The 25,590-nt window shown below is 40.9% G+C and overlaps 2 protein-coding genes across 3 annotated transcripts in view; both read left to right on the top strand.

The window, feature by feature from the left end:
* The window catches only part of LOC111973890 (calsenilin-like), a 42,907-nt gene extending 35,987 nt beyond the window's left edge, over nt 1-6,920 (top strand). For both annotated transcript variants that reach the window (XM_024001339.2, XM_024001340.2), the window contains 6 exons: nt 1,823-1,947; nt 2,213-2,282; nt 2,588-2,766; nt 3,189-3,293; nt 3,469-3,531; nt 6,647-6,920. In XM_024001339.2, the coding sequence (XP_023857107.1) occupies nt 1,823-1,947; nt 2,213-2,282; nt 2,588-2,766; nt 3,189-3,293; nt 3,469-3,531; nt 6,647-6,694 (590 nt within the window). In that variant the 3' untranslated portion in view covers nt 6,695-6,920. The remainder of the gene's footprint in view (nt 1-1,822; nt 1,948-2,212; nt 2,283-2,587; nt 2,767-3,188; nt 3,294-3,468; nt 3,532-6,646) is intronic.
* A 5,960-nt stretch (nt 6,921-12,880) lies between these two features.
* Nucleotides 12,881-25,590, top strand: part of LOC111973684 (solute carrier family 23 member 2-like) — an 87,308-nt gene continuing 74,598 nt past the window's right edge. Inside the window, exon 1 of the mRNA XM_024001064.3 lies at nt 12,881-13,228. The gene's annotated coding sequence lies outside the window, so the exon portion shown is untranslated. The remainder of the gene's footprint in view (nt 13,229-25,590) is intronic.

Raw genomic sequence — 25,590 nt, 5'->3', positions numbered from 1 at the left:
TTTCCTTTGTCGGTGGAACTGTCCCTAAATGTGTGGGATTTTTCACAATTATTAAAAAAATGTATGTGGTAGGTTCTGTCTGTATCTGTGGGTAGTTTTGACAGGAGTCCACAGGTTAATGGGATGAAGAGAATGAGAGGAGGAGGGGAAGCCAAGGAAATAAGTAGGGATGGAAGAGAGTAAATAAATGTACACTGTTAAGTGACGCATGTCTGTTGGCTCATCAGAGTTTGAATCAAAGAGATGAAATGAGTAACTGGATGTCCCAGGACTTGGGAGTAAAATGACGGGACAATAAGTAAACAATTGGAATAATCTTTTGGGAAAACAGCTTAAGATTTCTCATGGAAAAGAAGGATTGTATTTCTTCCCTGTAGTTTCAGTTGTATTTGAAAGGCTGTTTTAGGTCCTTTTGGATATCATTGAGCTTGAATCTGGTCCAATCGCTTTTCATGGCTTCAACTTAAATCTCTCTGAATCACAGTTGGAACTGTTCTCTCTAGAACTGTAGAACTCTCTGGAACTTTAAAGCATCCCAAGGATCCAAAGCAATATCTGTCTTTAGTTTGAGAGACTGGCAGAGGGAAAGTGGGTACGGAGGGAGAGATAACTGAGGGAGAGAGGACAGAGAGACAGAATTTTCACACGGGGGGGGAAACAAAAAGACGGAAAGACGGCGGAAGAAGGGGAGTTGAGTGTCAGGTGGGAGTCAGCCTTGTACTAATGTTCCTCACATTGATGCACTTACTGGGACTCATCGACATCACAGAGACCGGTAAGAGAGATGGGGATGGAGGGAGAAAGAGAGGGGGAGAGAGAGGTTGGATGGTGAGAGGGAGAGAGAGGTTGGATGGAGGGAGATGGAGACAGAGAGAAAGTGTCAGAGAGAGTGGGACTAACTGCATTTATAAAGATTGTCTGTTCCTCTCCTGTTCTCCCTAGTCAGTATCTGCGTTCCACAATTATTGACTTGACTTGACCATTTTCTCTGTTTTTTTCTTCTCTTTTCTCACTGTCTCTCTATACCTCTCTTTACTCCGTTAACTGTCTTTACATTTCACTATCTCTCTTACTGTCTCTCTCACACACTCTCTCTCTCTCTCTCTCTTTCGCTCTCTTTCTCTCTCTCTCTCTCTCTGTTGTGTGTGTTTAAAGATGGTGAGTATGGAAGCAATAGAAATCTCTTGGTTTCTAGTAACTCCCCTTTTTTTTGAGCTATGTCTTGCTTTTCTTTCTCACAGTGTTAGTACTTTCTCTTACTTTGTTAGAACGAGTAGGACTAATACGCATGAAATAAAATCAGTCATAGTCATGGCTTTCATTGGATATTTCAGAATTAAGTTCTTTCAATGCCTTGTTATTGAATATTACGAATTTGGCACCTGTTCACTCAAATGTAATAAGTGAATACTAACATAAAACGTAGTTTCTCTGAGAAGATCACACTTTAAAAGAAAGTACTTCCCTCTCTTTTTGAGTCCTCTTTTTGTTTTTATCTCACTCTTCTTCAATTTCTTTCTAACTCTTTCTTGATCTGGCCCCTCTTTCCACCCCTTAAATTTGTTTTCCCTCTTCCTCTCTTTCCCTGCCTGCCATGGTCTCCCCATCCCTCTCGCCCACTGTCCTTCCTCTCTCCCTCTCGTTCCCCTCTCCTTCTCTCTATCCCCTTCTTCTTTCTCTCGTCTCTCTCTCTCTCTCTCTCTCTCTCTCTCTCTCTCTCTCTCTCTCTCTCTCTCTCTCTCTCTCTCTCTCTCTTCTCTCCTCTCTCTCTCTTCGTCTCCCTCCTCTCTCTCTCCCTCTTCCCCGCTCTTTCCTCCTACAGACAGTAGTGACAGTGATTTGGAGCTGTCTATAGTTCGTCACCAGCCAGAAGGCTTGGACCAGCTGCAGGTTCAGACCAAGTTCACCAAGAAGGAGCTCCAGTCACTATACAGGGGCTTCAAGAATGTACGTAGGGGAGCAGAGAGAATGGGGTGGGGATGCTGTAGGACTGTATTTGGGAGGAATTTTTTTGGCCTTTATTTTAGCAGGTTGAGCTTGGATCTTTATTTGTGGGCAGTTTGGAGTTCTACATGAGAATGTAGAATAAATTAGAGTAGATTTGAGCTTATTGGTGTAGTGAAATTACTTCACCATTAATAGGCATATGGCTAATTGCCCTGTAACTCTCTTTATCTCTCTCTCTCTCTCTCTCTCTCTCTCTCTCTCGTAGGAGTGTCCAAGTGGTTTGGTTGACGAAGAGACGTTCAAGACCATCTATTCTCAGTTCTTTCCCCAAGGAGGTGAGCGGATAGAACTATCTCCATTGAAGCTACTCTCTGTCTCTTTGTGCCTGGAATATGATAAAAGCACACCTGAACTACAGGGAGAATAACAGGAAAAGCTTATGGTTACTGATTATTTGAATATCTGCCTACCCCCAACATTCTCTCCTCCCCTCAACCTCTCTCCTCTCCTCTCCTCATCCCTTTTCCCCTAACCTCTCTCTCCCTTCTTCAACCCTTTTCCTGTACACTACCTCCCCTATCTTTCCTTTCTTATGTTCCTCTCTTCTCCCCCCACCCCACTCTCTCCCTCTATCCTACAGACGCCACCACCTATGCACATTTCCTGTTTAATGCGTTTGATATGGACAGAAATGGCTCCATTCGTTTTGAGGACTTTGTGATTGGCCTGTCTGTTCTTCTGAGAGGGTCAGTCACAGAGAAACTCAACTGGGCCTTCAACCTGTATGACATCAACAAGGATGGATACATCACTAAAGAGGTACACTGTGATTGGCCACAATAGAAACACCACATATCTAAATGATTGGCTACAGATGTAGGATCTTAATTTGAGTACTCTTTAGTGACTGAGAATTTTCCTGCGCAGCAGGAAATGCAAACGTGTAGTGTATTCAAGGTTTAAAAAGGCTTCTAAAGTCTGTAATTTCCACTTAAAATTTCAGACTTGATTTGCCATAATGAAAAGTATATCAACCCCTAAAAAAAATTCCATTCATTATTATCCACATAAACATTCACATTTCCTGTTGCTGCAGGATTATTTACCTGCTGTAGCAAACTGGCTCAAATTAAGATCCTACATCTGTAGCTTTAGATACATCACGGTAAACTATGACTCCTCTCTCCCTCTGTCTCTTCTCTCTTTCTTTCTCTGTCTCGCTCTCTCTCCCTCTCTCTCAGGAGATGCTGGCTATTATGAAGTCCATCTATGATATGATGGGCAGGTACACCTACCCAAGTGTACGGGATGAGGCACCCTCTGAACATGTGGATAAGTTCTTCCAGGTGCACACAGCGCTGTGCGCACAAACACACTCACACAACATGCACACACACAACATGCACACACGCATCAACAAAATGCTTCTTACTCACTGAACATGCTCTCGTCCTCTCTCCTTACTTCATCCATTCTGCCCCTCCCTCTCTCCCTCCCTCCATTCCTTTCCTCTTTCTTCAGAAAATGGACAGAAACAGAGATGGAGTGGTGACCATCGAGGAGTTCATTGAGACCTGTCAGAAGGTACCACAGTTACAGTTACAGTACCACAGTTACAAAGCATGCATCAACACAACAGCAGACCTGTGCGCTACCTCACACTTTGACATAATGAATAAAAGACATAGACAACGTTAACAAAATCACTTGAAGGGGGTATGCATAAGGCATTCATAACACCTTTATGAAACCAGTCATAACACCGTTGAGTGTTGCAGTATCATTCATTACAAACCGTTAACAGATTTATTCAACATTAGTCATAAGAAGTACAGTGGACATGTGTATTTATACTGCCGCAGTACCCAATCCTCTGATTCACTATTCACATAACAGGCTGGGACCAGCACAATGTAAGTGGTTAGTGACTTTGTGCATTGAGTGTTCTGTGTCCTCTCTCATGATCTTTCAACATAGCAGGATGCCACCTTGGAATTATCATTATTACCTTACTGAATTATGAGCTTTTCTAGTAGTGGGTGGTTAAGAATAATAATTGTTTAGTTTGTGATGAAAGCAACAAATCATATAGTCAAAGTTTAATGGTCACATGCACATACTACAATGAAATGCTTCTGGGAACCCAGAGAGGAACATTTGGTGATGCACAATATTTGCAGCATGTGCTAAGGGAACTGCATCTATGTTGTAATCTAGCTGACATGTTTTAGCTAGTACAGTGTCAATGTCTTCATCAAATACCATCAGAACCAGTGTTGTAGTGGTAAAGAAATAGGTGGCCGTTGGCTGTCAATGCAGTAACAGGTGGCAAAACACCAGTCTCAACGTCAACAGGGAAGAGGTGACTCCAGGATGCTGGCCTTATAGGCAAAGGTGCAAAGAAAAAGCCTTATCTCAGACTGGCCAATAAAAAGAAAAGATTAAGATGGGCAAAAGAACACTGGACAGAGGAACTCTGCCTAGAAGGCCAGCATCCCGGAGTCGCCTCTTCCCTGTTGACGTTGAGACTGGTGTTTGCAGGTACTATTTAATGAAGCTGCCATTTGAGGACTTGTGAGGCGTCTGTTTCTCAAACTAGACACTCTAATGTACTTGTCCTCTTGCTCAGTTGTGCACCGGGGCCTCCCACTCCTCGTTCTATTCTGGTTAGAGACAGTTTGCGCTGTTCTGTGAAGGGAGTAGTACACAGCGTTGTACGAGATTTTCAGTTTCTGGGCAATTTCTCGCATGGAATAGCCTTCATTTCTCAGAACTAGAATAGACTGACGAGTTTCAGAAGAAAGTCCTTTGTTTCTGGCCATTTTGAGCCTGTAATTGACCCCACAAATCCAGATGCTCCAGATACTCAACTAGTCTAAAGAAGGCCAGTTTTATTGCTTCTTTAATCAGGACAACAGTTTTCAGCTGTGCTAACATAATTGAAAAGGGTTTTCTGATGATAAATTAGCCTTTTAAAATTATAAACTTGGATTAGCTAACACAACGTGCCATTGGAACACAGGAGTGATGGTTGCTGATAATGGGCCTCTGTGCGCCTATGTAGATATTCCATAAAATATCTGACGTTTCCAGCTACAATAGTAATTTACAACAATAACAATGTCCACACTGTATTTCTGATCAATTTGATGTTATTTTAATMGACAAAAAACYTYATTTTCTTTCAAAAACAAGGACATTTCTAAGTGACCCCAAACTTTTGAACGGTAGTGTATATATTTTAAAAATCCTGGAACAAGCAGCCTCCCATAAGAATCCAGGAAGAAGCAACTGCCATGACCTGAGCTCCTCTCAACTGTGTGTGAGAGATGTGTGCTATCTGGGGAGTTATGAGTAATGAGTGCAGAAGACACATTTCTGTTGTTCGCTGTAACATGGACAAATTAAGTTGTATTGTATTGAATGGCGGATTTGAAGTAAACAGGCCTGATACTCTTGGCCTGGAGCACCAATCCTGCTCTTAGGATAATACTTAGGGGGTTGGCTACTGTGGCTGTGAACATACATATTTCTGTTGTACTATGGATTAACAAGTTACAGTAAACATGTTGTCCCCCGCAAATGATGCAGCTCCCCCCCATTGGGCCAATTGAGATATCATGTGTGAGTAACACATTTCAGTTATTGTGTTTGACCACAGATTATCCATTATATTGACCAGATACTCAAGTTGCCTCTTTAACAATGTGTTAAACAAGAAATSTCTTAAAAAATGGAAGGCAGTCYGGAGGAGGCAAGATCAGGTGGGAACATTCTATCCAATGAGAGGGCAGATACATGTGTGAACAACAGGCACCACTCCAATATAAAGTGGGGGTTTCTCAAAGTTGCCGGGATGTCAGGTGTGCTACTTATATTTAACCTTTATTTAACTYGGCAAGTCAGTTAAGAATAAATTCCTATTTACAATGACGGCCTACCGGGGAACAGTGGGTTAACTGCATTGTTCATGGGCAGAATGACAGATTTTTACCTTGTCAGCTCAGGGATTTCGATCCAGCAACCTTTCGGTTACTGGCTCTAACCACTAGGCTACCTGCCGCCCCTATATCAGTACACTCATAACAAGCTAAGCACTACGAAAGCACTTGATCAAAAAAGCCACATGTAGCAAATAAGCCGTTACATTGTTTGTTAACCAAATTCAACACTCTCTCATTGACCRKCATACAAAAACGACTCACTTGGTGAGCCAAAAGAAAATAAATAAAAAACGCCACCTGCGTTTTTTGGATCCAGTTAGTTATCCCTCTCACTTCGCATCTTCCTCGCTGGTGTGACTCACACATGTCAGTTAATTAGTGTAGCTCCCGCCTTGGGCAATCAGTATAATTTTGTAAATGTCAGATCTTCATGGCAAGATGCATCATTCACCCAAGTTTTGTCAAAATCGAGCCAGTGCTGTCTGAGATATCACGTGTGACTGACGWACGAACGGACAGACAGACAGGCGGACGGAGATTTCATTGTGGGGACAAGAAAGATCTTGAAGGTGTTATGACTGGGTTCATAAAGGTGTTGTGAATGTCTTATGTAAACCCCTTTCAAGTAAAGTGTTACCTGGATGTCAATGGAAGATTTGCTGAATGTTTGAATTTGTGGACCAATAATCCAAGTGAACAAAGAACCAGACTCATGACTTTCATTCAACAGTCTGTCCTGTCTGTTTGTCTTCCAGGACGAGAACATCATGAACTCCATGCAGCTCTTTGAGAACGTGCTCTAGAGCCCAGCAGAACATTCTACGTCATTCTCCCATCGTCCGATCCCGTCCTCCTGTCTATACACAACCCCTGTCCAATCCCACAACACACACACACCCACACACACACACACACACACACACACACACACACACACACCACACACACACACACACACACACACACACACACACACACACACACACACACACACACACACACACACACACACAACACACACACACACACACACCAACACCCACACTCACACACACACTCAATTTAGTGCATCCTAATCTAGGATGGCTAATCCACAGATATGTACAAGCAGCGTTCGTTTACTGCTGCACTAGCCTCAACCTGCCACTGCTTGTGGACTAAAGAGCGCACTAGAGAAAGAAAAGAGGAGAGAAGAGAGCTACTGGGACTTCTTCTACTTTACAGCTTGTCAGCTTCCCAAAGAAAGGAGAAAGAAGGACCAAACTGCTCAACACTGATGATCCGAGGAGCTTCTAGAACTCTGCCTTCTCATTGGACCAAAAAGACAAATGACTAATCGAAAGATGGAGAGAGAATGTGAGAGTGGCAATTGTGGAAACTCATCAGGATGTTGCTGACCTCCAGACCAGGATCCTGTAGCTAATACACATAAGTACAGTAGCCTCCGCACTTACACATGCTATATGGGGATGCACTGACACACTTCTTTGAAGAGTGTTTAAGAGAGTTGATGTAGCGTACAGCAAGCTGGATTGATCCTGGGCAAGGACACCAGCACCAAACACCACAGAGACACTAAAAAGAAAAGATCTGAAGCATGCGCTTYCACTAAGAATCATTCATATTCTYCAATATGCACCAGAAGAGAATGCATTGTAAATGTAGATAGTCACAGTAGACCACTTCAGAAAACTCAGTGTGTATGTAGATATGTATAGACAGTAATATATAATAATAACATAGATKAAGTTAGGCGTTGTGCTCTCATCTGTACTGCTCTATTGGTAGTAAGTAGTAGGTGGGGTTAGGGTTAAGGTTAAGGAGAAACAAAATCTGTGGGGAAGTTGTCTTAACACTTACAGAATACTAATTGATGGAATTGTAGCCTTACATGTTTAGTATAAGTKTTTTTGGATCATTTGATCGTACAGGTATTTTGTTTCATTTCAAGTCAGTTGTGGAGTTTTGAGTTACCCCTARGGGCGGTGGGCTCTACCCCTACTGGTTGCGTCTGGCCATAGTTCTGGGTGACACAGGGAGGGTCACTGGTTCTGTTCTGTCACCAACGGACCAGCGAGTCATCAACGGATAAGCATGAGATGTACAGTATGTCAGTGCCTCCTTATAATGTGTGTAACAACAAGACAGATATACTAAGATGTATATGTGTTATAAACTAAAGCCATCCTCAGATGAATACAGAGTAWACAGCTATGGCTTGATCCCTCTTCTCAATCGTTCATCAGAGGTTTTGTTTTGTTAATGTCCCAAAATGGCCCAAAATGGCACCCTCAGGAATAGGGTCCATTTGGGACATCTATGATGTGATCATGTGAGGTCTGAGCACTGGCCGCTAGTGATAACATCACTGTCATTTCCTATCCTAAGCCCTGATAAGGTATGTYGTGTTGTTGTTGTTGTTGTACAGATTTATGCAGTAGTGAATGAAGGAACAGTGTTCCTGTGGCAGAAAGTATTATTACATGCCCGTTCTTCTCATTGAAACCAAAAGCAATTACATTTACATTTACATTTAAGTCATTTAGCAGACGCTCTTATCCAGAGCGACTTACAAATTGGTGCATTCACCTTATGATATCCAGTGGAACAACCACTTTACAATAGTGCATCTAACTCTTTTAAGGGGGGGGGGGGTTAGAAGGATTACTTTATCCTATCCTAGGTATTCCAATTCTGGGACGGCAAAAATATGCCATAATCCTGATGTAGTAATACCATGGTAAATAATGGTAATACTATAATCCTTTATACCTGTAACACGTTGACTGCTCAGACTGCAGACAAAACCCATACCCACACCCCGACCCACCCCATACTTTCATACCCCTACACCTAAGCCCTAACCACCAAAGCCCCTAGGCACCAGGCCCTATATATTGTACCCTGTGGACCTGTTCTAGGAAATCACATTGTCTCAYAAGTAGAGTGTTGTAACAGAGGTTTTCTCTGTCTTTGCCATAACAACATAGCTCATGTGACCTGGCCTGGAGCAGATTAGTTCTGTTCACACGTGTGCGTGCGTGTGTTTGTTTGTGCGGTGTGGCATGAATGAATGAAACAGACTGGAGACCAAACCATGGAACTAAAGCATGCACAGATAGCATGGCCAAGCCCTGGTGCCTGGCCTAAATGTCATACACACACACACACACACACACACACACACATAGACATAGACACACATACACACACACACACACACACACACACACACACACACACACACACACACACACACACACACACACACACACACACACACACACACACACACACACACACACACACACACACACCACACACACACACACACACACACACACACACACACACTCCATGTGAGCCACTCTCTCCATGAGAAAACAATGTTGTGTTATAACTATTTACTGTTTGAAGGAGGGTCTGTTTTGAAGCAGAAAGACTAGAATGATCAGTGCAAACATGAGGGAATTCTTAACTCATAATTCATTTGAATTCTAAACTGCCTGATTGAGAATTCCCAGGATTCCTAGGCTGTATGTGTTGATCACTTCACTATCCGTGGGATGTCATCATGAGTGGGTGGGTGGGTGGGTGTGTATGTGAGCGTTACAAAGTGTGCGTGTGTGCATGAGCGCTAGAACGTGTGTGTGTGTGTTGCCAAGTGGAGCATGATGTAAATCCAGGCTTTAGCATCTCTAGTGCTACTCCTCCTGCCAAACACCTTCACAAACATGTGACTCCTGATTCTACTGTCCCAAATCCTCAGGTCTCAGCTCCCTTACACCACGCACGCACGCACGCACGCACGCACGCACGCACGCACGCACGCACGCACACACGCACGCACACACACACACACACACACACACACACATTAAGATTCAAGTTCTAGAATACTACAGGCCCACTTAAGCCTTTACCTTACATACCTGTAGTCATTGTCATGTGGGGTACTTTATCTCACATGCATAAATAACCACCAGAGCAAGCACTTAGAGAGAGTTTGTGTTTGTCTGTCATGTCTGATCTCACTCCCTGTTGTATGTGTCAGTGGCAGGTGCTGGTAGGGTAAAGGCTGATTGGGGATTAGTCAATAGCCAGGCCATAGCAGGTCAGGGGGACACGGCCACTTTGGTCAATGAAAAATGAAGCACTTTAGTTAGTTAATTGAGTGGATGATATACTGTAGCAGATCTTACACTACAGGGCCAATAATAAACAACAAAAAGAGTAGATCTAAGATCAGGTCCCTGCTGTACATCAAATCTTATTCATTATTGTCTAAAAGGCAAAACTGATCCTAGATCAGCACTTCTAATCTGAGARGCTTGTTGATAAATACATGCCCAAATATGACTTTGTTTCTGGATGGAGATTGATTTGCCAGACTGCTGTATAAATTCCTCTGTTGGTCTTTGAGTTGACTGCCTGATCTGTTAGGTATCTGCTTTGGCTTTCAAATAGATCATTGATTTAGTTGCTGTGAGTTTTATTGTTGTTATTTATCTGTGTTGGAAAAACGTCGGTGATAAAATAACATGGTTATTGCTTATTGTGGTGGAAGGGAATTGAAGATGAGCAGAGTAATGTGATGACGAGATGAAACCAAATGGAATGTGATAAGATGTGATATTGTTGCGTAACATGAGYATATCACCACTTGATGCCGATGAAGAACACCACTATGAGAAAGTTGGACTTTCACATTGAGAAACAGAAGGGTGAAAGCTAGGAGGATGACCTAGGTTAACGATGTGGGCCTGCAATCGGAGGGTTGCCAGGCTGAATATCATGTCTGATGAAAAAAAATGTGGTAGGATTCTAGATAAGACCTCACACTTAAAAATCAATCAACCTCAGGTGAACCTTTTAATGCAGAGGGCTAAATCAGGYTCACACAGTGTTTGAACTTTGAAACAAAAGTACTTTGAAACAAAAGTATACACCTCACACACAATGGTTATGAACTAACAAATCTACTTTGAAACAGAAGTATAAACCTCATACACATGGTTATGGGCTTAAAAAAGAAGACACCTGTACCATGTCAGATATAGAGTTGAAATGTATTCAATTTTGAGTTTGCATTCCAATATTACACTTTATATACATCACAGAAGAATACCTGTACCATGTCAGATATAGAGTTTAAATGTATTAAATTTTGAGTTTGCATTCCAATATTACATTTTATATACATCACAGAAGACTGAAATATAACAAAACCGTTTGACACAGAAACACCAGATTTTCTGCGTTTTTAAAAAAATGTTTATTAATTAGAAAATTATGAAAGATATGAATAACATTCCACCCATGAGGCCACTAGAGGGAGATTTGGTCCTTGAGACTGCAGGAAAGAGCTACCAGAAATTCATGTAACCAATAACAGTACATTTACTACTGGTGACATACGGTATGTAATGGGGAATTTATAAAAAATAACCAATCAAAGGGCAAACAATWAACACAATAAAACAGTGAATGCGCAAGAATTGGTGGGAGACAGCTGAGTGCATTCTGGAGAGAGATGTGCCAATATCTTCGCCACACATCCCTCCCCTTCTTCTTGTCTCAACATTTCAAATTATACTAAAGGCACATCATCTTCACACATATTTTAGATGCGTTGCTTTTTACTGACAGCCGCATCTCAATAATCAYCTAGGCCTATATTGCCACGCCCGCTGCCCAAATTGCAGGATTCCCAATTAGGCATATATATGTGATTTGAAACAATCCACAGCTTTAAAATAAGCTAATTATCCCCTGTGGCTAAGTCATGCTCTCTGGTGAAGTATTTTGAATTATTTTATTTATTMCTGTATAGACGGGAGTAATTATATACTTTTGAGAAATGTATTTCAATTTACTTTAGGCTACAGTGACTACTGTTACCGAATCATGTCCTATGCTTAGGTTACTCATCACATTAGGAATTGTATTTTATTGTTGGCCTGCAAATACTTTATTATAAAGGGGATTTTTCCCCCAACCCCCTGCACTCAGCACCCCCTACTCAAAACAAATTCCTGCTGCTATGCAGACAGACAGACAGACATGCATACATGCAGTAGGGAGTTTTTCCTAGCCACCGTGCTTCTACACCTGCATTGCTTGCTGTTTGGGGTTTTAGGCTGGGTTRCTGTACAGCACTTTGAGATATCAGCTGATGTAAGGGCTATATAAATACATTTGATTTGAGTATAGAGAAATTGAATTATTAGGTAACTGGTTAATATTGGCACAGTTCACATTTCAACAGTAAGATGATTGCACAATATTGCAGTACTTCAGTCTACAATGCAATCTGGAGACCGTTTTTTAGAAGGCCGACATTAAACCATTATTGTGTTTCTCCCCCCTCRTGGTCTTGTTTTGAATATGTAATTATTTGGGTTATATATTTGGGCAGCGTGTCTATGTTTGTGGGGCATGGGTCCTGAAGAACTGTGTTGCTGCGATACGCCTAGAATACCACTAGATGTGAGTATGGAACGGTGCAAATATCCACAGAACCAGGGAGAAAGTGGAAGACGACATTTTGTGTTCATAAAAACAGGGACAAACTTGTCGAAACGAGGCACTGAGAAAGAGGGGGGTTGGAGGAGAAACATTGAGAGAAAGAGGAAGGGCAGACTTCTGGAACCGGTGTGCCCAGAACACATTGACTTTTGCCGCGTTTCAAATCCTGGGAACTCGGAAATCTCCGACTTCCGACTTCAGTTTTCTTCAAGACAACTGTGTACTCAGAAAAAAACGAGCTCCGACTGGGATAAATCGTTTTGAACGGTCAGCCAACTCGGAATTCATAGTCGGAAACACGGGTATATTTATAGAGCCCCGACTTTCCGACCTGAAGATCACTGACGTCATGATTTGACCTCATTTTATTCCCAGTTGTCTTGAACCCACTAAAGTCGCAAGTCAGAGATTTTTGAGTTCCCGGTTGTCTTGAACGTGGCAGTAAACACAAAGAGGAAGGGCCTGACGTCAGGGCCTATCTGAGCATGCGCTGTTATGTGTTCAGTCAACCCCGTGCCTATCTGAAGACTACATAATACACGCTCTTTCTGTATCAACAGACATTGCTATCTGACAGCCCCATACACTGGCGCAGGAGACTACAAGAATAGTTATTTTCTACCTACTAAGAACTGGACCAACACACATCGCACGCTCCTTTCGGCTTCATTTGAAGGTTGTTGTTCGGGTTTAACCTACCTTTGGCTGTATCACCCCTAACCAACCCTAACCTCACCAGCACCGCCACGGGGACTTTACCATAACCCTGAAGGGAAACGGGTCCTGCCGGTGTTCCTTCCCCAGGACAGGTGAGTGTTTACCTGGGGAGCCAGCTGTTTGGTGCTCACTAGCCGTATTTGCATCATTCTCGTGATGGGGAATATGACGCCATAGCTAGCTACAGTGTGACAGAGAGAGGGAGAGATACAACATCCGAGGATGGACCAATATCAAACGCGGAGGGAGCAGAAGGATCATGTCTATAGCAATGCATGCTCCTAATCAGAGGGCCTCATCATTTAATGATAAGAGATGCGCCGTGGAATAGTATGAGGCATTGCTTTCTATTGTTTAGCATATAGGCAATTCTTTGGTAACAGAATGACGCTGAGACTCCGATTTTTTGGCAAAGTTAAACAAACCATACAACTCTATGCGWATGGACTACTTTCATAAATGTCCACATAAAACAACCCATATACTTGAAGAACTGTGCAGATGTAAAGTTTTGTAACAGAATGACAGTAAAATMGCCCTTTTTATGTGACCAAGTTTTCCAAAAACTCTGTTCAATATCTACTCTGAATTGAGATTCAATGGTGTCTGCATAAATAATAGGGTGCTTAGACATCGCAGTAGAGCACAGTACATTGTACTTTACTCTACCCTAGTGTACTTTACTGTACTGACCTATACACTACTCTACGTTGAGTGTGTGAGAGAGAAGACTGTTTTCACAATTCTGTCAATAACAGTATGCCAGTGGAAGGGAGGACAGTAGCAGGTGACCCAACTGCGGTTTCCGATTTACACCTTTTAATTGCTTAATAAATCATAAACACAATTGTTATCAGTAAAATGAAATATAAATGTTAATATTAGTTTCCAAGGGTCTTAACTTCAACATTATTGTGTTTTGATTTACAGTACCAGTCAAAAGTTTGGACACACCTATTTATTCAAGGGTTTTTCTTTATTTTCTATATAGTAGAATAATAGTGACGACATCACAACTATGAAAACACATATGGAATCATGTAGTAACTAAAAAAGTGTTAAGCAAATAAAAATATATTTTATATTTGAGATTCTTCAAAGTAGTCACCCTTTGCCTTGATTACAGCTTTGCACACTCTTGGCATTCTCTCAACCAGCTTCACATGGAATGTTTTTCCAACAGTCTTGAAGAAGTTCCCACATGCTGAGCACTTGTTGGCTGCTTTTCCTTCACTCTGTGGTCCAACTCATCACAAACCATCTCAATTGGYTTGAAGTCAAGTGATTGTGGAGGCCAGGTCATCTGATGCAGCACTCTATCACTCTCCTTCTCAGTCAAATAGCCCTTACACAGCCAGCCTGTAGGTGTGTTGGTTCATTGTCCTGTTGAAAAATAAATTATAGTCCCACTAAGCGCAAACCAGATGTGATGGCATATCGCTGTAGAATGCTGTGGTAGCCATGCTGGTTAGGTGTGCCTTGAATTCTAAATAAATCACAGACAGTGTCACCAGCAAAGCACCATCACACCTCCTCCTCCAGGCTTCACGGTGGGAACTACACATGCGGAGATCATCCATTCACCTACTCAGCATCTCACAGCGGTTGGAACCAAAAATCTCAAATTTGGACTCCACCGGTCTAATGTCCATTGCTTGTGTTTCTTGGCCCAAGCAAGTCTTCTTAATGGTGTCCTTTATGAGTGGTTTCTTTGCAACAATTCGACCATGAAGGCCTGATTCACGCAGTCTCCTCTGAACAGTTGATGTTGAGATATCTGTTACTTGTGATGCATTTATTTGGGCTGCAATTTCTGAGTAATGAACTTATCCTCTGCAGCAGAGGTAACTCTGGGTCTTCCTTTTTTGTGGCGGTCCTCATGAGAGCCAGTTTCATCATAGCGCTTGATGGGTTTTGCGACTGCACTTGAATAAACGTTCAAATATCTTGAAATGTTCTGTATTGACCGACCTTCATGTCTTTTAAAGTAATGATGGACTGTCATTTCTTATTTGAGCTGTTCTCGCCATAATATGGACTTGGTCTTTAACCAAATAGGGCTATCTTCTGTATACCACCCCTACCTTGTCACAACACAACTGATTGGCTCAAACACATTAAGAAGGAAAGAAATTCCACAAATTAACTTTTAACAAGGCACACCTGTTAATTGAAATGCATTCCAGGTGACTACCTCATGAAGCTGGTTTGGGATGGGATGAGGTTTGAGAAGAGTTGGACCGCAGAGTGAAGGAAAAGCAGCCAACAAGTGCTCAGCATATGTGGGAACTCCTTCAAGATTGTTGGAAAAGCATTCCAGGTGAAGCTGGTTGAGAGAATGTCAAGAGTGTGCAAAGCTGTCATCAAGGTGAAGGGTGGCTACTTTGAAGAATCTCAAACATAACATATATTTTGATTTGTTTAACACCTTTTTGGTTACTACATAATTCCATATGTGTTATTTCAGTGTTGATGTCTTCACTATTATTATACAAAGTAGAAAATAGTAAAAATAAAGAAAAATCCTTGAATGAGTAGGTGTGTCCAAACTTTTGACAGGTACTTTATTTCAAATACATTTTTAAGAATTCTTCTGGTAGATATTTTTGGAGACCCCTCTTCCATCTGTTTGACCAGAAACCAAAGCCTTTGATTATTACTAATTTTAGGATGGGAAATAATAAAACATTGTGTGTGTGTATATAATATATATACTTGAAAAATGTGTGTGTGTGTGTAATAAATAAATATATATGTATACTTTTATATATATATGTATGTATGTATGCCTTAATTTCTGTAAAATATAGACTCTTAGCTTTCATTTGACACCAAATGTAATGAGCTCTTATGAACTTAAGATGTTGGTGCTCATGGGTCCTTTTACCTCTCCCCCTTCCCTTCATCTTATAACGTGTGTGTGTGTGTGTGTGTGTTAAAATGAGTTGTTACATAAGTAGGACTATTCATCGATATCCATCCATCAATCACCATGTAGGGATCGCATCTGATTTTTAGGGTGAGATTTATTACCATGGTTGTCCTGGAAACAATGCCTGGAGGAATGTGTGTGTGTGCGTCACTTGCGTGAGCCAACATGAGTGAGGAAGATTTGTTTTGTCCTCAGGCTACCAATAAATTATTCGTAGCCTATAATCTATGGGGATTTCTACACAATGAAAGACTCCAGCAGAACCTTTGGTTTGTAGGTTAGGCTGCACAAGTTAGGCTATGTCATTATGATCAATATGAACCGTGCACGCTCTCTCGCGTGAGTGTGAGAGAGAATATGCTCCCCTCTGATCCCCTTCATTAATGTAGCTTACCAAATTGTGTTTCAGGTGTTATTTAAATCACATTCTCAAATAAAATTAATAACATAATGGCTTAACTTTGCCTCCCAAAGCTGTTTCATGGGGATTTGGCTATTAAGCCTGTAGCCTACCATTATTAATAWTGAATATTATTACTAGTGTGAGAGCTGGGCCACTCAGTTCACTTGGGCTGCAGTGGGTCTCAGACCAATATAGTCTGACTGCGACCCGCATCCTGGGCAGTTCTTCCCGCTCCCTCTTTCAACTGGCTCCTGGATGTTTCTCTTTATATTGATTCTTGGCTACTTCCTCGTTCTAGTTTACTCCTGCCGGAATTCTATCTTTCAACCTGCACTTAAGCCTACCTTTCTCTTCAAGACATTTGGTTCTATGTCAATATATTTCTGACTGCCGAATGAAGCTCTCCTCTTGTGCACACGACATGGCTCTGGTCGTAGTGGCTGGTGCGTAGTTAGGATAAATGAAACGGCAAATCATAACAGTTAATAAAAAGTCTCATAGATCAGACTCCAACCTCAGATGTGTCCCGAGATGATAAATAAAGGCATTTAACAAATACTTAAGAGGCACGGCAAATAAAAGGTTTAAGCCAAACCATTGGCGACCAAGCCTAGCGTTGTACTTTCTTCTATGTCAGTGGCGCATGTTTTATGATTGGAGCTTATACTATTGCCCTGCGGCCGCCTCCATTGGACAGTGCGGCTAGAAGTGTGCTTTAAGGACAGCTCCKKGTACCCAGTTCACATWGYARKTGYYSWSRRCAMYTRCWATCACACTATGCTTCCTTACCATAGGGCTACCTCTGCTCTATACCCCACATTTCTAGCCACTCCACCATCTCCCTACAACCTGCCCTTTTGCTGTAGGCCTACCTAATTTCCTTAAATTACACTTGATATAAGGCCTATAAGCAGCTCTCAGCTTCCTATGATGTATTATATCTCCGACCCGCCTCCACCCCGCTCGCCTCCCTTCTGCCCCGCTGGGAAGGCCAGTTAAACCCAGGGCCATGCCCTGGGGCTGACTTTCCAGTGGGGAATGGACCATCTCCTGTATAGGACCTGGTCTTGCAGGGGGGGGTCAGCACAATTCCGGCCTGGGGATGTGGGCGTGGTCCGAGGTCGGTCGCGTTCCACCCGACTAGCCTACGTCAARGACTAATCCTCCACCTGTTCCATTATCAATCCTAAGTTTTTCTACTAAAATATGTGATATTTTGTCATTGCCATTTCTCCTGTGTAATTCATTGACCATTCATGCATTTAAGTTTAGCGACAATGTTGAACTTTGAAACCTGTGTCTTTTGATAATCAGAAGCTGAAACTCATGAAATTCAGGTAGAAAAAGCCTGATTTATTTTACGTAAGTCATCAGCGGTGGATCCGGTGACACCTAAGGCACAATTACGCATGCGATCATAGCCTATTAATTATCCCTACTACTATTACATTCAGGACGCCAGTGTCACTCACTAAAACAAACACAAATGAAGAACCAATTACTTAATAATAATAGGCCAACATGGGTATCAAGTATACCACAGTTAGATTGCTCAGATTCGTGGGGCACTGTTATGGATAATTGGCCTGAAAGTATCATCTTCTCCCACTGCCAAACAGACTAACGGCTGACGTAAAGCAATAGCCTAGCATTCCAGCTGACTAGTTTTTCTTTTCTTTCATGGACACACACACACACGATGAATCGCTGGTGGGCTGGATCGGTGGTGGGCATTGCTGGGCTGGGATCTGCGGGGGTTCGCCGAGCAACAGGCCCTCCTCAGTGGCAGTTTTTAGAGGTCGGTCGTCAGGAGCACCATCAGGGTGCTACCCTCGACACTAATTTGCCTATTTTAATAGCCTAATAATAATYGGCCTACCTGTTATTTTAACAGCCACTGGTCCATGAATAGGGTCGGCTACTGTGTTAGAATGTCTACAATTAATCAAGAAAATACATCTTACATTTCATAAAAGTAGGCCTATAGGTGGTGCAAACTGTGTCTGGGGACTAKATGGAAACTAGATGACTAAGGAATCCAATCCACCTCAATGTTCCGAAATAATCCATGAGATCAGATTAACTCACTGCATTTATGCGTGTTCACCTAATGTAAATATTCAAGTGTACATTCACCTTTTTGATGAGGCAAGGACTTTGGCTAAACTGCTGACAATCTAAACCTATAATTGTTTGTATAGGACACTTGTCACCATTTTCTAGGCATGAAAAGAATGCCTCCCTGAAAAAAAAGATATATGGTAGGTAGGCCTATAGTAGTATAGTGTTGATAAAGAAAAACCCGAGCACCAACAGGTAATACATTACATTCTGTATTCAGCTTCACACAAGTAGTTTGTTGGACATGATGATTAGATAGTAGTGGCCATAGTGTTTCATTCTAACATTTTCATTTGGGTGAATAATTGCGTTCTGGATGAGGTTAGTGTTAAGGCTAAGTTTACATACAGCATTGACACACAGCAGAACCTTTTGCGATTAACCAGCTGGTTCCTATGCTTATTTTGTGGGAGAAGAGACCATGTGGATAACTCCACAATAAACACCCATGTGTAACAGGTTAACGTGAAATCAAAAGCGTCACATTATTCTGCGTATTCTTCACATCGTATCTATTACTCAACATGCTCCAGCTATGACGGTGCCGAGGGTAGTCACTCACATCCCAGACACCAGAGATCACGTGGAGGCATAGTTGTCTTTCTGATGAACCTATATAACGTAGAGTGGAGGAAATAGATAGGCCGATATTAAATCTCTCTTTTCAAACTCATTTCTAGACACCTTACAGTCAAACATAAATGGGTCCGTAGATTACGGCAGTCATCTCTCGATAACATTTGTAATTGAACAATAATGTACATTTTATTACAGAATGGTGAAATTAAATCTATTACCACCTCCTCACAGCTGTAGCCAAACTGATAGGTTCAGCAAGTTTGTGTAATGAGAAAATTATAAATTATTGGTTAAAGTTGCAATCAGCAGTTGAAACAATAACAAAGTGTACTCGCCACCACGGTGTGAACCGGAGGATTGGGCGGGAGAAATGTAACCGCTCTCAAATTCAAAGGAGCTATGGATGCAAGGACTGACAATCCATTATGTCAAAATTATAGTTTTAACCTTGTTACATTTACTCTTTACAAACATTGGAGTAAAACAAGCTTATATTTTGGGTTCTGAAGGGGTGTGACAGTTGAACTAAGCTCACAAGACATTTACAAGTCATATTCTTCAAGAATTAATGGGTACATATAATTAATTTATAAGTCCAAAAATGGATGAAGCAACTTATGATTGCCCCTTTAAGTGATGTTTGTTTCCACCTCAGTCTGGGATCAACAGGATATCCTTCTTTAGATTGTCCCACGCTGGCCCACACAAGTCTTTCCAGCTCTGTCTCTGTCTCTGAGTGATGTGGGCTTTTTGTTGACCATGTGTTGTAAAGCAAGGTAGCCTCAGGAGTGTGTTATTGAAGACAGCAATTTCCTACAGTCCTGTGTCCAGCTGTTCTGTTTCCAGATATTCAGGATTGCCAATTGAAGATGACTGATCAGTCAGACACTTCTCTGTACAATCAATACGTTTCTTTTTTCACCGCACATAGGATCCTGGGGAACACGATATCACAACCAAGCATGGCAGAAACATGTTCAAAGACCAGGCTACACAAGTCAGTCTTTTTTTWAATATTTCTGAGTACACTTTACATCACCGTCCTGGCTCGTAGGGAGATAAAAGATCTGAGATATACAGTAGGATGGGGTTAAACCAAGCCTAGACTTAAACATGATAAATAGCATTTGAAAATCTATTCTAAAAGGTTACTGGTAGCCAGTGTAGAGAAGCAGTTGTGATATGGTTACATTTCCTGGTGTATAGTTCCTGGTGCACAGTTTGGAACTCTCCCAGCAAAAGGTAAGTTGTAATCGTAGAATGCAGAAGGTGCAATTTTGAAAATGGGTAGTGCATCATCAGTTCTCCTTGTCATGTTAGTCATTGCATACGTTAGAGCTATTTATAACTAATCAGGAATGTCCAGATCAACTATCCCATGTCAGCTAACGTTTTTAAGCCTATAAATAATGTTGTAATTTTTATGTTTCTCAAATATCACATGAATACACATTAGACATGGCAAAATGTATAGAATTGCAAGAACATTTGCTTTAAAACTGCAAAATGTTTTTGCATCCCATGACAAAATGTGTAGAATTGAAGGAAATAAGCTTTAAACCTGCAAAATTATCTCCACCAACAAGAGGGCTGTGAACAGTTTGTGTCATGAACTGTACTTGTGCCCATAGAAATACAGTTGAAGTCAGAAGTTGACATACACCTTAGCCAAATACAGCCTGAATTCAAAATATATATATWTTTTTTAAACACCCATCTACACACAATACCTCATAATGACAAAGTGAAAACATGTTTTTAGAAATGTTTGCAAATTGATCGAAAATTAAATACAGAAATAACTAATTCACTCCCCTTAGCTAATACTTTGTTGAAGCACCTTTTGGCAGTGATTACAGCTGTCTCTAAGAGCTTTCCACACCTAGATTGTGCAAAAATATACTTTTCAAAATTCTTCAAACTCTGTCGTATTGGTTGTTGATCATTGCTAGACAACCATTTTCAGGTATTGCTGTAGATTTTTAAGCCACTCACTGTCTTCTTGGTAAGCAACTTCAGTGTAGATATGGCCTTGGGTTTTAGGTTATTGTCCTGTTGAAAGGTGAATTCATCTCCCAGTGTCTGGTGGAAGCTAGACTGAACCAGGTTTTCCTCTAGGATTTTGCCTGTCCATTCCGTTTCRTTTTTATCCTGAAACTCCCCAGTCCTTAACGGTTACAAGCATGCCCATAACATGATGCAGCCACCACTATTCTTGAAAATATGGATATTGGTACTCTGTAATGTATTGGATTTGGTTCTACTAAGCTATATGGAGTTGTTTTAAGATGGTCATACCAAGGATCATTTTGCTATTTGATTTAGAATTTTAAAACCACTTGAAGTATAAAAAATGTAAACATATTTTTTTATTTCTTTTTATGAACAATTATTTTGGCCTTACTGCTGTTAGCCCATACAAACACATTGAATAACAGATTCACTACATGGAACAACAGAACAAACTTCCTTCAGATTTTTTTGAGTGGACTGCGGTGTCTGTCCTATATCTGAGAGATATGAGGGGGAAAAGAAAAAAAATTATACATGTATTTAACCCCAGAATTTTGGCACTTTACCTTCTCCATATATACATAAATTAAATGTATGTTCCCCCCTGGTACTGGGGGAACATCGCACAAGTCTTGTGAGGCCTGTGGGCATCCTAGAGTAAAACAACTGACATGTGTTTGTGAGTTTCATCTTTCCATCGTTTGTAGTAGGGCTGGGCGGGAATACCGTTTTTTGCGATGTACCGGRATTTATGCACGGACCGGTTTGGGTTTTTACTTTACCTTCTATAACAGTACTTGAATGTTTGGTTTGTTAAATGTGATAGGCAGTGTGTAACGTCCATTTTTATAGGTTACTTCGCTACTTGAGTCATCTCTCTCCACCCTCTCTCCATGCCGCTTTCCACACAGACCTTGCCCTGGCTCCTGTCTCACTCAATGAGCGCATTTGTTGTTCCTCGACCACGAGACACTTGCGTTCAGTCTTCATGGTCAATGCAGCATATGCAACAATGTTGATGACAACGATGCAGTTGTCACTTTGCTTTTTAATATAAATCTACTAGCATTCTATAATTACACTATTAGCTTGTGTTWKTTACATCTGCAAACAGCTAGTTTGTCTTAGCAAGTTGTTCCTAAATCTTGTTCGCCACTGATTGTTAGCCGCTAATGCTAATCGCTAGCTAGCTAATAAATGTACTGAGCAAGAGCAAGCGTAGTTAGCTATACAGCCTGATAATACCAGTGAGGGTGTAGACCTAAATCAGCATGTTGTTTCTGCAACAGTATCTTATAAATTTAAAGAGTAATACGCAAAGCAAGAAAATGTTAGCTACATGAAGTAGCTAAAAGAAAACATTCAATGTAGCCAAAGATTATAGGGTCCCCTAGGAAACAACCTATCAACACTAGTTCATACCCTGTCACAATAACTCCTCCCTGGCATTTTCATTCGTTGTCATGTCAAACAACACTGTATTCTAACTATATAATTAGAATAGACATTCTATTTCCATGATTCCAACAGTTAACCCAAGTGTTTTGCTCTAAATCGCAAGTCAAATTGCAACATTTGGTTCAAAATAAGGCCCAGATATCGTGCAGCCCTACGTGGCAGTGTGGAAATGATCTCATATGCAGAAATTGATGACACTTTTTGGGTTGAAGTTGTYTTTTATACTGTTCAATCAGAATGGAGAAAGACCAATGGAAATCACGTAGAATGTATGTGTTGCCACCCTAGGGTCACGCACTACTCATAAAGCAAATGTAGAACTTTTATTATTAAAAAACATAATACCGTCATACCATCAAATGTATTTATTTTTTATACCGTGATATATTTTGGCAATATCGCCCAGCCCTAATTTGTTGGCCAAACCGTTTGAACGCTACAGACGATTTTGTGAGAAGACCGCAGCGACATAGGCGGATGCGGTGGATTGAGACGCATCCAATGCAAAAAAAACATCTCTCTAGTTTAAACTGACAGATTTTTATGGGATTGTTTATTATTATGCTAAATAGATTGTCGCAGGGGCGCGAACATCGGCCTTTGAGGGTTAAAACTGTTGTAAATAAGCATGCTCCGTATAAAATTTTGAAAACTTGGTATAAAAAAACTACGCGTGAAGGATAGATCAATCCCTTTGTTCACGCATGAATTGTATGAAAAATTACAGGAAAGAAATTTAGCTTGGGCTGAGGCTAGATTGACTGATACTACTTCTGACTGGGAGACATTTGAGAAATCGATATCTGTCTCTGGTTACCAAAGAAAAGTCAACATACTTCCTGAACTGTGTATCTGAGAATTGTGCGAATCAACATCTGGAAAGTAGTCAGGTTATAATAGCCTCTGGTCCCATAATAGACCAAATGGAAATTTGGGGTGCTTTTAATAACCATTTTGCCTCAGCTGGCCATCTATTTGAAATAATTGTTTCTGGAAATTCCTCTAATTCCAGTAGAGTCCTTTATTCACCTTGAAACAGACTGTAGAGAATGATGCACACCCAGATAGAGAATGTCTATTTTCATTTCAACTATTTTACATCTATGATGTAGTGCATGGTTAAAAATCAGTGGAGAGAAAAAACATCCACAGGGTGTAATTCTTTTGATCCTTTTTTACTGCAACTCTCTGGCTCACTTATTGCAGAATAATTAACCTATATTTCAGGTGTTATCCCTAAGATCTGGAAAGTGGCACATGTTCTCCCCCTACCTAAAGGCGGAGATAAATTGGGCGGTAGTTATCTTGCCTTTCCAAAGTTTTAGAATCCTTGGCCTACTCTCAACTAATAACTTTTGAAACTTCTCATTTTATTCTAAATGTGCACCAGTCGGGTGTTAGACCTGGACATGGCATCGTTTCAGTTGCTACACTTGTTCTAGATGTGTTAAATTGCTTAGATCATAAAAACCATTGTGCTGCCTTATTTATAGACCTTTCCAAGGACTTTGACACTGTTGACCATTACATTATAATGCAAAGACTGAAATAGGCCTGGATCAGGCTTCTTGCAAGTGGTTTGAGAATGATCTGTCAGATAAAACACAATTTATGATTTCTGAAGGTGTCAAGTGTAGTTTCCTGGATATTAAAGGTGTATAGCAGGGGTCAGTATTGGGACCTGTTCTCATCGACCAATATTATTTCTATAAATAGTTATCTGTTAACTTGTAATATTCATATGTATGCAGGTGACACTGTTATGTATGCCATTGCCACAACTGTTGCCCAGGCTATGTTAGAGTTGCAATCTGACGTTGTTGCCTTACAGAGAGCTCTGGTTGGTTTAACTTGTACTTAATCCAGGAAAGACTAAATATGTATTCTTTTCTAATTCTCGCAAAAGAAAATCAGATGGACTACATATTTATTAATTGGATGGTTCTCCCATCGATCGGGTTCCCGCCTATAAATATCTGGCCATTTGGATTAACAAAAATGTAATGTTTAAAAAACATACGGATGAGCTAGTTAAAAAGCTGAGATTTAAAGTGGGATTCTTTTTTAGAAATAGATCTAGCCTCTCCCTAAATAACAGGAAGCAGATTGTACAGTAATCTTTCCTGCCATTTCTTGACTATGGTGACTAGAGGTCGACCGATTTAATCGGAATGGCCAATTTAATTAGGGCCGATTTTTCAAGTTTTCATAACAATCGGTATTTTTGGACACCGATTTGGCCGATTTMMTTTTRKWTTTTMMMMTTTTTTTTACACCTTTTATTTAACTAGGCAAGTCAGTTAAGAACACATTCTTATTTTCAATGAAGGCCTAGGAACGGTGGGTTAACTGCCTCGTTCAGGGGCAGAACGACAGATTTTTACCTTGTCAGCTTGGGGATTCGTTTTTGCAACCTTCCGGTTACCAGTCCAACGCTCTAACCACCTGCCTTACATTGCACTCCACGAGGAGCCTGCGTGTTACACAAGGGCAGCAAGAAGCCAAGGTAAGTTGCTTGCTAGCATTAAACTTATCTTATAAAAAAACAATCAATCTTAACATAATCACTAGTTAACTTCTCTTGGGTAGGGGGCAGCATTCGGAATTTTGGATGAAAAGCATGCCCAAATTAAACTGCCAGCTACTCATCCCCAGAAGATAAGATATGCATATTATTAGTAAATTTGGATAGAAAACACTGAAGTTTCTAAAACTGTTTGAATCATGTCTCTGAGTATAACAGAACGTATTTAGCAGGCGAAACCCCGAGGACAAACCATTCAGAATTTTCATTTTTGAGGTCACTCTCTTTTCAATGYGTTTTCATTGGGAAAKCAGATTTCTAAGGGACCTTCTTGCAGTTCCTACCGCTTCCACTGGATGTCAAGAGTCTTTAGAAATTGGTTGAGGTTAATCCTTTGTGTAATGAAGAATTACGGCCATCTTGA

This window comes from Salvelinus sp. IW2-2015, linkage group LG15, assembly GCF_002910315.2.
Source record: "Salvelinus sp. IW2-2015 linkage group LG15, ASM291031v2, whole genome shotgun sequence".
NCBI lineage: Eukaryota > Metazoa > Chordata > Actinopteri > Salmoniformes > Salmonidae > Salvelinus > Salvelinus sp. IW2-2015.
This window is presented reverse-complemented; position numbering and strand designations above follow the sequence as displayed.